This window comes from Grammomys surdaster, unplaced genomic scaffold, assembly GCF_004785775.1.
Source record: "Grammomys surdaster isolate TR1022 unplaced genomic scaffold, NIH_TR_1.0 136, whole genome shotgun sequence".
NCBI classification, from domain to species: domain Eukaryota; kingdom Metazoa; phylum Chordata; class Mammalia; order Rodentia; family Muridae; genus Grammomys; species Grammomys surdaster.
In genome coordinates this window covers 16,181,634-16,196,826 of record NW_021604594.1, presented here as the reverse complement: position 1 = coordinate 16,196,826, position 15,193 = coordinate 16,181,634, and the positions used below count along the sequence as shown (strand labels likewise).

Below are 15,193 nucleotides of genomic sequence, written 5' to 3'. Positions count from 1 at the left end.
GAGTCACTTAACTATCCTGGACACTCCTCACTTTTCCCAGTTGGAAGGAATTGTTCTCTTTTGTCCCGTGAAGCCCCAGGGCCACCTGCCTAAGTGGAGTAATCGGTGAAAACCTGTTCTCTATGACTTTGACTTCAAGTGCAGGGCATCCTCCCTGTGGGGCACCTCTCACTAGTCCGCTTGCACTAGGCATCTTAGGACAGTGTTGAATTGCATGGTGGAGATGCTGGTGACGATTGGAGAAGGAACGGAACGGAGGAGACACGGGTGCACTGTGCAATACACTTTTATTTTTCCTTTTACCTTTGCAGTCATCTTTGAGTAATTTGTGTAAACAATAGAATGGAATGGAATTACAATAAATTGTATGCAAATGGTTCTAGAACACCTTAACGATTATGACAAGGCAATTATAAATAACTTCTTTCCTTAGTAATATATATTTGCTTTTTAAAGTACATTAAAGAGCTGCCGTATCTAGGGTTAGCGAGGAAAGAGCAATGGTACCATCCCCGGAGTCCACCTTCGTGAAGGTTTTGACTCCAAATTTGAAAATCCTAAGGTTTACTAGGTTCATAATACATAGTCAAGCAGGAGGTTCTGGGGTTGGAAATATTTATTCTCGATCGTTTACAGCATTTTTACCTTTTGTCATTGCACAAAAACCCTTTCTGTTATTTTTCACACTCCCTGTATATTCTGTGGAGTTTTTAAGTAAAACTCGGATTCTGGTGTTGTCAAGTTTATCGCCTTCAAAACAACAAATCCTGTCGCCTAAGGGCAGCCGAATTGGAGACAGGGGATGTAGTTAGCAATCTAACAGAACGGCAGCGCGGTTACAGTATTCTAAATGTCCAGATGAAGCAAAAGTATGCCTCCTCATGTAGTGCAGGCTTGAGATCTGAGACTAGTCCAGAGTTAAGCAGCCTCAGGCACATTCGTAATATGAAAGTTTGCAAGGCACCTCCCTCTCCCAAGAGACGACTGGATTGTGGACTAGATTTTAGGCAAACCAACCAAAAGAGCAAGCATCCAAATTCTTAATTCAGTCATTTCAAAAATTAGAAGCTACAAATACTCCAAAGATTGACCTGAAACCGTCTGTTTAAATAACAAGAGATCAACTGCAGAAAGCATATAATCAAAACTTTTCCCTCATAGCTAAGGTGTGTAAAGCATAAATATATGAAAAATAAAATTCACAGTCAAGTTTTAAAACTAGAATTCAAGTTTGGCTAATAAATCTTAATTTTATAAGTATATTAATTTCTAAGTACAACATAAAAGAGGCAGTATTGTCAGATGTACAATTAAAGTATTAAACAGAAATACAACAGGAAAAGGAGAAAAGGCTTCTGGTAGAAGATTCCTTTTGTTGCCAAGAGATAGGACCACCTGAGTGTGTTTCCGACTCCTCACTTACGGGCTATCCAAATTGACCGCTAAGAATAGTAAATCGCTCTCTGGAAAGGAATCAGCAACAGTTGCGCGGCTGTAGCACTTGCCTGTGCTCGTACTGTGGATTGCTGGAGAATAAAGCAGAACTCGGAGTGCTCAGAGTTTTTTAAAAATTATTATTTTTTTATCCCACTTCATCGAAGCCAGCCTCTTCACAATCTTCTTATTTGTTGGGATTTGGGAGTGAGGGGGTGAGAGGAAGGAGGCAAAGAGGGGGCTGGAAGAGAGAAGGGGCACGACAGATGAGGGTGACAGCAAGGGACATACATCAGCTCACACTCAACTGGGCAAACCCGATCAGCTTCACTTCATCAGGAATCTCCGCCCCATCACAGCCGGAAGCCTGGAAGGGAAAAAGAAACTGTCAGTGCTGGTTTTAGAGCTGTGTATGTGGGAGGGCAGATCCACTGCAGGTCACTGGCTCCTCTTCATGGAGAAGGCCCAAGAACCACATCAGTGAATGAATGATTGCTGGGTGCCAGATGCTGTTAGAAAAGTAGTCCTGGTGTGTCAGAGGATATTTTGTGCACCATGTATTCAGATGCTGATTTGTATGCCCAGATCTCTGTCTACCGTACAGACTATGGCATAGTCTGAATGTTATGTTACAATTGTTTTCCATCAACTCTGATTGGTTAATAAAAGAGCTGATCAGCCAATTAGCTGGGCACAAGAGATAGGGAGGGGCTTGCGATCCCAGCCATGGGGACCCAAATGGGAGAGGGTAGAAAGGGACCACAAGGAGAAAGAGGTGTGGAAAAACCACATGGAGGATTTGCCATGAGATCACAATCAGAGAGCAGCCACAGAACACATATGGACCAGTGCCAACCAGGGCAAGCCCAGAAGATGCAAGTAACAGAGCATTTAGCTGGGTAGTAGCCGCCTAGTCGGGTTAGAATAAATCAGAATCTGCCCAGTTACTAATGTTTGAAGTTTATTAGTATAAATACCAGGTCTCTGTGTCTTTATTCCAGAGCTAAAATGGGCTAGGGTGGGTGTAGAAATACCCTGAAGTTATTGGGAGCAAAAAAACGGGCACAGAGGATCCCTACAAAATACTTTTACACTGGTGGCTTCAACCAGCAGAGGTGTGGCGAGATCTACTACCCATTCTAACAGTACCATGCCCACCTAGGCTTACAAATGAAATGCATATTCTACCTGTCTCTGTGTCCTCAGTGGGAAGACTTAGGTACCTGGGAACATGCCTTTAAAAAGGGAAAGTGGGATTCCAGATCACGTCTCCCTGCCATTGGTTTCCCGGCCATATGTTCAGTGTTTCTGTTCTGCCATGTAATCTCGTGCATTCCCCTGTATTCCCACTACGATTCCTACCACAGGCCCAGATCAGTGAATCGGACTGACGAATCATGGACCAAAACCTTCAAAACTGTTAGCCAAAATAGGCATTTTCTTTTTATAAGCTCATTATCTTTAGTAATTTTGTTTCATCAAAAGATAGATAACACAGTATTGTAACAGAATTCTTTCCTTTGACAAAATTTTATTCATACTATTTTAACACACACTTTTTTTTTTTTTACCTAAAATTAGCCCAAATCACAGTGTATCAAAACTTTTATTACTCTCATCACTTCAAGATCAGAGGATACTGGAATAAGCCCCTGCTTTCTGCGATGGCATCACTGACCCTGATTCGCTATTTTCGTCCCCATTCATTTCTTTTATTCATATAAGTATGTGCACAGGTACAAACACACACTCACACTCAGACACACACAAACACACACTCACACTCACACACACACAGTTGGGGGAGATCATTATTTTAAGGTTTTTCTTCACCTTATAACACACTGATCAGAACTGGAGATTGCAGAAACGCTAAGGGTGCTGGTGGCGGCGAGTGATTAAATTTCAAAGGGCCACATAAAAATGTCTAGTCTCAATTCATGCTAAATTATGTCCTCGAACTCCTCTGCAAACACCACCCTTCACCTGATAAGTGTGGCTTCGTATGTGCAATGTTCCAACAACAGTGTATGAAACCTGGCTGTATCAAATGCAGCATTTCCCTTAAGTATGAATATAGTTAAAAGATGCTTTAAAATTTTAAAGACATTTTAGTAACGACCTCTAAAATGACACTCGGAGTAAATTATGATGGTGTCAAATCAGTGTCCTGAAGGTGGGTAAAATCAGGCAGTGTTTACAGCAAAGAATCAACGTTGTGCCTGTCCACTGATGACACTGATAGCTTTCTTTGACAGTTAAGCAGCTCAGTGAAGAATTTTCAGTCTCTGCTTCCCCTCAGTTCCAACAAGGAAACCCAGCAGAGCAGGCATTTCATCAGACGATTCCTAGTAGTGTCTGTCACACCAGTGCTAAAACACTCCCAACCTGTACTTTCCTTTTCCTCTACAGCAGTCCCTTCTCCTGTCCTGACACCTTCCCTCTTCCACTTTGCGAGACTCTCCTTAATTTCACTGACTGGTAGCAGAAACCATGGGCTTGGTAGGCAGGTGAGGGACAGCAGCTGAGGACATGCTACTACCACAGCTACTGACAAAATGTTCCCACTGGCCAATGTGGAAGCTCATCACGAGATTCAAAGCTACTTCAGAGATAGGAGAAAAAAAACACCACAATTTGTTGAAACGAGTAAGGATAAAACCAAACTATCTACACTGGTTAAGCTGACTTGAAGCAAAACAGAACTAGGAGCTCCTTCTTCTAGAGCAACAGTTCAGTAACAGGCCCTTGGTTATCCTAGGAACACAAAGGAAGATTCCCCTGAGTTCCCATGCTGTGCCCTGGTACCCAGCAAGCAGGTGTGCTTATTTCCCGAACGGCCTTTCCTTGGTTGTCTCTAAGACGCTGGCATCTTCCATGCAGCCTGATGGCCCTGCTCCATGCTGTGTTCAGCTTCTCTCTTTCTCAATCCACAAATCACCCAGGAGACCATGAACACATGATGTCGTCACTCAGAGTCAAGGGACTAAGACTCTGGCAAGAAAGTGTTCAAACCTTTAGGGCTTAGAGTGACTATTTACTGTTAAAAAAAGATTAAAGATTCCAAATAATTATGTTTATGTGGGTCACATTCATTGTACTGACTGTCTTGAAAACTAAAACTGAGAAAACAAGTATCGTCTGAGGCTATGTCTCAGTAGTATCTTGCATATTTATCATGCATGAGGCTCTGGGTTAGGGTCCCAGTACTCCCCTAATGTAAAAAAAAAAAACCCAAAAACCTTACATTAAAAACATGTTTGTGTAGGATGTACTTATTATACTACCTTAGAAATTAAAGCATGTGGTTTTAAAATATTTGTTTACTGATTCATTAAGTCTAATAATGAACTCACTCCGTGTTACCACAAATAAAAATCTTCATGGAAAATAACACATCTCTCCATCACCTGCCACAAAGAGTCAGCAGCAACAACAGCAACCCTTGAAACGATTGATGCCACTTACTTCTTTAACGTTTTGGCTTAGTGATGGCAGCTGGATTCTCATACATATATCTGCATTTACTCTGCTACATTATGCCTCTTCCTCTGAAGTACGTGAAGACAAACCCAGCCTCGCACAAATACATATTTAGAAAAGGGGGGCGTTTTTAGAAGCTTTTCCAAATATCATTTTCTACAGTGCCAAAACTTTCCCCGTGGTGATTCTGAAAGGTTAGCTGTAGCGTGGAATCTGAAACAAGAGCGCTGAACTTTCTGTGCTCCGTTCCATTAAAGTCCATTGGTCCTCTCTGCCCTTTGAGAGGATCTTTACCTGGTATGATTTTTAAGCACCGTCGAGTTTTATAGATCTTCTAAAGGTTATTTCATTACAGAATATGAATGCTAGACAGTGTAAACAAATCGTATTCATTAATATGGTCCATCAGCAGTCTCATCGGACCATCATCTCAGTACTGGGAGGCTGTCACATGACAGCAAAGAGAAGCTTTCCAAAATCCCATTTTCATTTGAAAATTCCAATTTATTACCGACAACAAATACTGTCAGGTTTTAAAGTGCTGTTTGCTACATAGCTGAATCTGATAACAATAGTTTGTCAGTTTTTCTTAGTAAGGTGGTTTCCTGTGGAAGGGGAAAGGAGGGTAAAGAGAATCTTAGCTGACTATCTGCTATTCATGGGGGCTTTCCCTGAAGCCCCTCACTGTACTTCTGTTGCATTCCAAAGGAAAGATCGATCCCCATTTTATTACCCAGAGTACTAAATGGGCATGTCTTCAAGTTGAAATTAATAAAACCAGAAGTGTTCCCTGCCTCATTAGGAACAGTTTTAAATGAAGCTGCCTTGACTGTTTACAGGGATGAGGTATAACTAGGAATATGGACTGAAGCTGCTGCCTTGATTTATGGCAACACTGTGAGATTTACCCACCATGACCTTTGTACCAAGATCAACAACGGGGAAAAGGCAATATAACTCCGTCTTAGCAGCACTTGAAATGTTATGACATAGAGAATCCTCTAAAAGGGTTGCAGGGAACCTCAGAGGCCCGTGACCTACCTACGCACTGAATATCTTGGCTTCAAAATGAAGTTTAAAGACCAGACAAATGAGATTCTAGAAAATTAATTTGTGCACAGCAAGCAATTACCAGAGTGAAGAGACAGCACTCAGAATAAGAATAAAATCAAACTTTGCAATTATGTATCAGACAAGGATTCATTCATTGAAGAATATACAAGCAACTGTGAAAGTTAAATAACAAAATCCCAAATCACTCAATCAATAAATGCTTAATGAACTGAAAAGATAGTTTTCAAAAGAAGAAATTCTAACAGTCAATCAATATCTGAAAAGGTGTTCAACATCCGTGGCCACTAAGGAAATGCTAACTAAAACTCTGAGGTTTTATCTTACCACAGTCAGAACGGCCATCATTAGGGAAACAAACACCGATAAATGTGGGCAAGGATACGGGGACGAACAACACTTAAGCACTGGAATGAAAACGTGTACAGTCACCATAGACACCAGTATAGACGTCTTTGTCTTTCCACTGCTGTGACAAAACACCATGAGCAAGCCAACTTAATTTAAAAAAAAAAGTGTTTAACAAGGCTTGCAGTTTTAGATGATTAGAGTCCGTAATGTAGGAACAGCTGAGAGCTCACATCTTGGTCAGCAATCAAGGAGCAGAGAAATAGACTAGAAATTGTGGGACACTTGAAGTTCAACCCCATGACATACTTCCACCAAAAAGGCTACACTACTTAATCTTTACCAAATAGTGCTACCAACTGGGGACCAAGTTATTCAAACACACGCACCTTAGAATTACTGTATGACCCCGGTTTAGTACTCCTCAGTAGATACCAAAGACTGGAAGTCAACATACTGCAGAGATACTTGCACGTCCATGTTCACCAATGCTTTCTTCATAACACACACACACACACACACACACACAAAGTCAACAAGGAAAAAATCAACTGAATGAAACAATGAAATCAATATAAGATAGCTAGATGAATGTCAATAAAGAGAGTAAAAGCTGAACTACTGGGAAAGCAGAGTCCAGTAAGTCAAAATGAAAATCTCAGTGGAGAACGTACCAATGGAATGGACCAATAAGGCAGAATGCTGGGGCTTGGTGACAACGTAGAGCAGTTGAGAGTATTTGTACACTGCCGAGTATAACTTAGTAATAAAGCAAGAGCAGAACATGTGAGATCGGCATCCCTACGCGCAGCTCCACCACTGATTAGTCCTGCCATGCCCCTTGCCTTGTCACATTTTTTTTGTTTACTTCTCTTGCTTTTTGTCCAAGTTTTGTCAAACTCTAATGGCTACTTTGGGTATTCATTTCCTGGATTTGTATGCCTTTCTCTTTTATCTCATTATACATTGATTTAATTATTTCTCTCTTCCTCCTTAAAAACAAAACAAAAACAAAAAAGTCTTGTTATGTACCCCACTCCTGACCTTAACCTCACAGTTCCCCTGACTGCCTCTCAAGCTCTGAAATTATAAGCATATGCCATCATACTCGTGGCCTGTCAATTTAATTCTCAGGATTAACCAGAATTAGAAGGAAGTCATAAATTTGGGCTCCCATACAAAGGAAAACTATTCACACTCCCAGGGACATGCTTAGCAGTGCAGAACAGCATGAGTCTAACCACTCAAACCTAGAATGGGATTCCTAAAACTCCCTCCCTAACTCTTCCTTGCAGGCTGCAGAAACTGCCTGTGCCTGTGCCTGTGCAGGCGCTGAAGATAGTTCAGCACCAACCTTCTAACCAAAAGGTGGATATGTTTCAGAATCAGTGGGAGAGCTTGAAAACATACCAAAGCCCGTGAGCTTGTTCCACGGTGATGATTCAGCTGGCTTGGGTATAGCCTGGGGATCCTCTGAGCTCCCCAGGAAATTACAAGAAATCATGGAGTTTGAGAATCATAGTTTACTCCAGTGCTCCTTGGAGTGTGAACCCCATATTACCTATGAAGCTTTAGTCCTTAAACTTCAGGCTCAGAACTTCCAGTTCTCACTTAAATAGTTAAGTAGACCCCTGTGACTCAGGTCTCATCTATGCCAGCACCCTGGGCCTGAAATAGGGCCTTGGCATTTCCATTTTACCAGGTTTCTGGCCAACTCTGTGGTCTCCATCCCACATTTGGACAATCTTCTGACAGAACAAGAAGTGGGGACAGCCACATGGTCCTTCTGAACAGGCTGAGAGCCTTACATCTCACCCTTGTCCCCCTGCAATAAGGGCAAAAACTCAAAGTTCTCAAGTGGTTTTGTCTGTTTTGACTTTACCCACGTTTCAGGAAAAGATGTGGTCTAGTCAAGCAGCCCCCAAGCAGATCTCAGCAAAACTCCCTCAGCTTTCAATCATTGACACCCTTATGAAATCTCTATCTGTGGCGTGCATAATGCCATTCCATTTCGGCAACTAAAATCTATAATGCTCCTGCAAATGGGTGCCAACTGGATGTTAATTAGATTCACTCCCATTCATTTTTTTTTTCAAAAGCAAAGTAAATATATCTTATTTCACATTTTCACTAGTGCAATTTTTAAAATTCTACATTGAAAGTAACAAAAATCACCTACATTACAAAACTGCAGGGTGAGTAATTTAAAGAATAACAATTCCAAAGCAGTACCACTGTGTCAAGCTCAAGCCACGGGATACTGAAGCTGAAATGGCCCCGTGGCGGAGGCACTTTGTTAAAAGCAGAGAAGCAGATCCCCGGCCATGGTCATAGCAACAGGGAAACCATACTTGTCAAAGAAGGCTAAAGATCTTCCTGGGCAATGGTAAAAACAAACTCTGTGTGTGTGTGTGGGGGGGGAGGTATGCCAGAGATTTACTTTGGGTAATATGTGAGTATGTATGTGAATATATTCCTACACACGCACGCACGCACGCACATACGCACACAAAATAAGAGTCTTACTATAGCCCTGTGTGGCTTTCAACTCACAGGAAGTTTGCATTCCTCTACCTCCTGAGTGCTGGGATAAAGTGCTGGGCCCTTTGTACTATTGGTTTCATAACTGATCAACTATGTAAGGGAAGGACACAGGTGAAATGACTGGTGGTGGTGATGAAATGGCAAGTGATCGATCTACAGGAAGAATGCTTCCAGCTAAGGCATCACTAAGGGGGTGCCCTCAAAGTTCTAAAAGCCCAGACTGCACAAGCCATTAAAGTGGAGAGCCTGGCCAATGGCCTGGGCATAAGGGATTTTTAGAAGTCCCCCTGGAGTCCCAGGAGTGAGGCAATAGTTCAGCAAGGTAAAGAAACACAGTAGTAAGACCTCCCTGTTCTCCAGGCGATTTCCAGACCCCTGATGTTCTCCTTGAGATTAGAAACATGATAAACAGCTGAGAGATGAAAGGACCTTGAACCACAGCAACAGCTTGTGAGGAGTACCATTGCTGGAACGCTTTGATCTTTTATTCTTCAAATAAAATAACCAAGATGATGAATGAAAACTAATGCATCAGAATCTTTGAGTTTTAGCTGGCTGCCCATGGCTCAAATTAGCTGTATGGAGTGGGTCTCAACCTGGCTGGCTGCTGATAACAACTAAGAAACCTCTCAGACTTTACCAGGAGCTGGACAGACAGGAAAAGAAGGTCATTCTTAAGATTGGTTTTATTTAACATTTCTAACTCCTAGTATTTGGAAGAAACACCATCAACATCCATTTCTTGAGAACACCCACACAGCTACCTGTCCAGTTAAGGCAGAAAAACATACGGATGGATTTGCTTCCAGAATTCTTCTGCACTAGGCAGCACTGCCCACTGGTTAAGGTTTGGAGGAAACCAAGTCTCAAGCAAAGTAACTACGTCCAGACATAGAAAAGAAGACGCCCGACGAATCTAAGAAAGCATGGACTTGGGGGCCGCCCCGAAAGACAACACGGTGCTGTGGGCATGGGCTCTGAGCTGGACCAGAGCTGAATCTGTAGCATCTACTGTGTAATCTTGGACATCAACTTGGCCTCATGTTTGAAAACAAGTGATTTATTCTTCCTTAATACCCTGCTTGTGAGGGTTTCTTGGAAAACCATCCATCTTGATGAACTGGACTTTAAACCCCTGCTTCACTGTTTCTCCAGGATGCTCGCTGCTCTTTCTCCCATACTTAGATTTAAAATATGCTAGGTGCATAAAATCTGTCAGAACATCTATCCTCTACAACAGTATGGTGGCATGGATTCAGAGTAGGGGATGCAATGCTATGTCTTTGTTCACCAGCCTTTGGTGAGCTGTTCTGTGGTCGTCTCCAATTACCGGAACCATTTACACAACTATCGGCCTCTATTTTTAAAAGCTGCAACCACCTGACTTCCTCTGAGGAAAGCTTTAGTAAGAGTGCTGCTTTGAATTAAGTTTAACGTTGTCTGTACGGTCAAGGGGCAAAGGAAAGGCGTTCTGGAGGGGAAAAAATTGGTACCCAGAGCTTTGAGGGTCTCAAAGGGCCATTCACAGTCAAACTTCTGATGAGGAAAGAACGGTCTACATTCACAAAGGCAAGAGTTTCCAGCCATGATCAGAAACAAAGCTCCCAGTGTGGCAGAGGCAACTACTGAGTGCAAAATGCGACTCTCCCCATCCGACAACAACAACATGCTGAGTGTGCAAAGATGTGATTCCCTCCCTCCTGGTGCTGGTCCAACAGAAACGTGACGTCCACTTCCACCTTCCCACTTACCAACTTAAATGTCAACGTTTTTAAAGCTTTGGGGTCATCTACAATCTTCTGTAAATTAGCAGCCACTGTAAAATACAAACACAGAGACACAGTGTCCAAGTTATTTCCAATAACTCTGGATTTTCACATCAATGATTCGGAAAATTTGACTAATGATGCAATAAACCGCAAAATCATTTCTTTCACAGACATTACAAAGTCCATATAAATGACCAAATTACTTTCATACAGATACTCTCTAAAGCCATTTACATCATTTCTGTCACCTCCTCTCTGTGTGCATCTGGATTAATCACTGTACATCAACCCTGCATTTCCTATAATAAAATTTGAAATTACTTTCTAATGAAAAGTAGAAATGACCGCAGCTCCAGAGTCTCAACTCGTTGGTTTTTCTAAAACTCATTACTATGAAAATTATTAGCCAGGAGGGGGCAGTGTGCAAGAGGAGAGGGGCTGTTACAGACTTCTCTGCGAAATGACCAGTCAGCACTTTGGAACTCTTGGCTTGTAAATCCGCTCCGTTCTCTGTACCCACATATATCAACGCGAAACAATACAGTAGACAACCCTCACATTTCAGGCAAGCCGGCATGCTCTCAGAGCACGGTGACCCATCTCTATGGTGATGTGCCACCTTGACCAGCACCTGAGGCAGAGTGTCAGGGTCATGCACGGAGACCGTCAGTGCACAGCTCAGCACTGAAGATCTAGGCTCAGCACTGAAGATCTAGGCTCAGTGTCTGCTGATTCATAGAGGTTGGCCCTGGTCTCTGTGGAGTTCTGGCATCTGCATCAAGCAGTAGTACAGAAGGCCAAGTTTTCCCATTTGCCCACCTACCTTGAAGTACTACTTAAGAGCAGAATTATCAAAAAGCAAAGAGGATGAACACTGAACGCTACCCTTTTCACATCTAGACCTCAAGATCGAACAACTGAGAGTCAAGTTGGAGCCACTCCAAAGAGGTTTCCCAGAACAAAACCAAGAGCAATGGGGAACTCTGTCATTTTTATGTCATAAGAAAAACTAACTGCTGGTTCAGCAGCTAAATATTATTTTTTTCTGAATTTCTGAGATCCAAAACTTTGAGAAGATGATATAATACTTCTGTATACTCTAAGTTTCAAATAGAAAGCAGAAGGAAATCTATGAAAAATTTGGGGTTTTGTTTTTTTTATGATTGACAGGAATCATCTTAGATATAAGAACTTTCTACAGATTTAGTTCATTTTATCTGTTAGACACAGAGGAGGGCAAAATAAAAATTACAAACTTGATATGGCCTATAAATTCTCTTTATAAATCACAATTATAAGCATATGGCTTTATTTGCATTTATTGCTCTCTCACTAGCTCCATTCTGAATAATCTGAAGGGTTTCATTTTTACCCATGCCCACTCCCTTCTAATCTCCTTCTCTTTTCTTCTTGTGTTAGCACAGGCAATTGGACACAAGTACATACCTACTGAGCTGAGCGCCAGCCACCGACACCCAAGAGGCTGGCTTTACTAAATAGATTCTAGATACTAAAATCATCAGTAATTTGTGTTGGAAACTCTGGCTCACAGAGTGAAATTTCTAGCTATGAAATACCGTCTACCAAAGAAAGCCACTATTTACAGTGTCAGGACACTCTGACTGTACACAAATTGCAGCAAGGGAGGATGGTGCCTTCGTTCTTAAGACATAAAAACATTCTAATAGCCCCTCTGATTTTGGCTGATTTCACGAGTGGCTGTAAAGTCTTCACATGAATTTTAGTCCCTTCATTAGGCTCCCTTGGCTAATGTGCGTGATTTACTGCCTTGTTCTGGGTCATCTATTTCTGGGTTGCTCTCTAACATTCAGCCAAAAGCACTGCTCTGTCCTGCACTAATTCACAGCCCTCTGGTGTACAAACATGTGCAGGAGGGCGAACTTTCAGGGAAGTGCCTAGCAGTTTGTATGTGGACTCAAAAGCAGGCATGGCTGCTAGCACTTTAAACAATCACCCCAGGACCCAGGCTCCCCAAGTGTGAGTCCCATACCTCTGGGACATTAGAAATTCAAATTCTGTCTTTAGCTCAGAGCAAAAATAGCAAAGCTGGCCACTTACCTGATTACTTAACCCAGCTGCTAGGCTTATTTTCAATTTAGTTGATTCTAATTTGTTGTAAAGTGCTATAAAACACCTTCATTTAACTGACATCACAGAAAATTCAGGGTGATGCTAATCTCTCTTCCAGCAGCAATGCTCATTAAAAAGATGGGTGTCACTGTTTTCTCCCTTCTCCTGACTGTGCACCTGGATCTCAAAAATAAAAAAACATTCCTTACCTGGAACGTGAGCAGAGAAGGAACTGCTGGGTAAGGCTGCCTGTGACTCTGAAGAACAGTAAGCCCGCTGTTTTAAGAGACACCATCGTTTGGAAATACTGACTTCTGAAACTCATTTCCTCAGTGGCCAAGAACTAAACTTCACTAAACTTAGACTTCCTCAGCTAAAATGCAGGTCTTTGGCTTTGGTGCACACTATTCTGTCCTTTGAGCTTGCCTCCCCATCCCTCCTGGACTACTGAGTTTCGTCCTAAGAACTTTTCTCTTTGGAGAAACGGGGCCACGCAGAGGCCCACAGGACTGTACCTCTTAAGTCTCCTTTGCTGTTTTCTCTTGCTTCACACTTTAGGCTTGGAGGTCCTTCAGGGATAAGTTTGTATGTACATTTCTTTATAGAAAGTTATAGCAAGCACCTTGATTTATGGAACTGTAATAACATCATTAATAGCCCCCATGTAAGCCGTGCTATTACCTTCCTGGGTCTAAACAGAGAAAGAAATAGTATTGTCAAGGCAGTCAGTCAGTATCTGGGTGGCCAAATACACACTTCTTTGGCAAGTGAAGCCAGGCCTTCTCCAGACAGTTCAATTCTCCGAATTTTCATAGTTACAGAAGTAACGATGACTTAAGGATTATTTATAGTCTGTGATTACATTATGAGCAATTAGTCCAAAGGTGCACTTCTCTCCCAGGACACGGGTCTATTTCATAACAGTCTCATAAAATGCTGATGCTCCTGAGTTAATTTAATTTGACCTAGTACCAAGCAAAAGTTCACTGAGTCTGAGGATGGCCGTGAGTAAGACTTGGAGATAAGACAAGCAAGACTTGGGGACACAAGTCAAGGTGATGACTTCAGTCTGATGATTTATTCAAGAGATATCTGCACCTCTGATCTCACACTGAGCTGATGTGGAAAACTAGCAAGAAATGCCAAAGGCAGGCAGATAACCCCAGATCCAAGGAGAAAGAGAGATAAAGGTGGGTCAGACATGTGTCACTCTAAATCTGATGTGAAACAATGGCCACTTACATTCCAGATCAGCATGGAGTCCAAGACTTTTCTGAGTACTTGCCTTACGACTCCAGGTTCCTGACTTCATGGGGTGATGTACCACGTAAGTACAGTATGTACACACTGGAATTCCCTGGCTAGCACATCTGGGTTCAAATCCCGCCTCTTGCTTGGAGCTGGTGACCTCTCTGAATTGGACTAAGTCGTTTCTGCCTCTGTGTGCTTGAGTGCTTCTGGGAATTCACAGTGCTCACACATTTGTGCCTTGTGCTCTGGGCAGCTGTAGTACCTTAGCTGTCTCCTCTCCTGTCTTTATTGCTCATAGCGTCTTTTTCACGCTCATTATTATGTGAGAGCCTGGGTCACGAATGGGGATGTGCTGGCTCCTTGGATATTGCCATCTCCATGGAGTCTAGATACTTACTGAAATCTAACTTCTACTTATCTTTCTAGCACTTCTTTTGGTATTTTCTATTCTGAATCTTGCCAGGAATGGTTCCCTAACTCCATTCTCCTCTAGCCGTGTCTTTACCACTGGCTCTTAATGAAATCACCTGCCTCAGTCTAATGTCCTTGCTAGACTGATTCTGCTTGTATTCTTAAAGTGCATCTGTACAGAGAGAGTACAGTGAGTTCTCACCAGCACCACTGCTGCAGACCACATGAGACTGTGGTTATCTATCTCTGCTCACCATCTGCATGATAGCTGATGGTCTCTCTGCTTCCAGCCTTGGTCCCAGAAGGCAGCCTCTGCCAGTAGTTGGCTATGACTGTTACCATGCACCTATTAGTGTCACTTTTATGTTTAAAATTCTTTTACGGCTTTCTAGATCAGGATACAAGCCATGGCCCCTACAACATCTATACAGCCGTCCAGACTAAGCCCCCAGCTCTACCCCGACCTCATCTCCCACTGTTCTCTCCTCTCTGGGCCTGCTCTAGTCACAACAGCCTCCATATTGGCTTCAAGCATTCAGAGGTTTCTACCATGAACCCCTGAACCTGATGCTGCCTCTACCCCAAGGAAAAGGCCTCCTCCAGGGTGGCTGCTGTTGCTGCTTTTGCTGCCTCCTCCTCCTCCTCCTCCTCCTCCTCCTCCTCCTCCTCCTCCTCCTCCTCTTCATCTTCTAAGTGTTTGGGGTTTGGTTTCATTTTGAGGGTTGTTTTGTTTTGTTTTTGACACAGACAGGGTTTCTCTGTGTAGCCCTGGCTGCCCTGGAACTCACTCT

General features: G+C 42.6%; 1 protein-coding gene across 1 annotated transcript in view; it reads right to left on the bottom strand.

The window, feature by feature from the left end:
* Window positions 1-268: 268 nt before the first annotated feature.
* The window catches only part of Stk39 (serine/threonine kinase 39), a 266,502-nt gene continuing 251,577 nt past the window's right edge, over window positions 269-15,193 (bottom strand). Inside the window, exons 17-18 of the mRNA XM_028762995.1 lie at window positions 10,632-10,696; window positions 269-1,801 (exon numbers count right to left, since the gene is read on the bottom strand). Of these exons, the coding sequence (XP_028618828.1) occupies window positions 1,727-1,801; window positions 10,632-10,696 (140 nt within the window). The 3' untranslated portion in view covers window positions 269-1,726. The remainder of the gene's footprint in view (window positions 1,802-10,631; window positions 10,697-15,193) is intronic.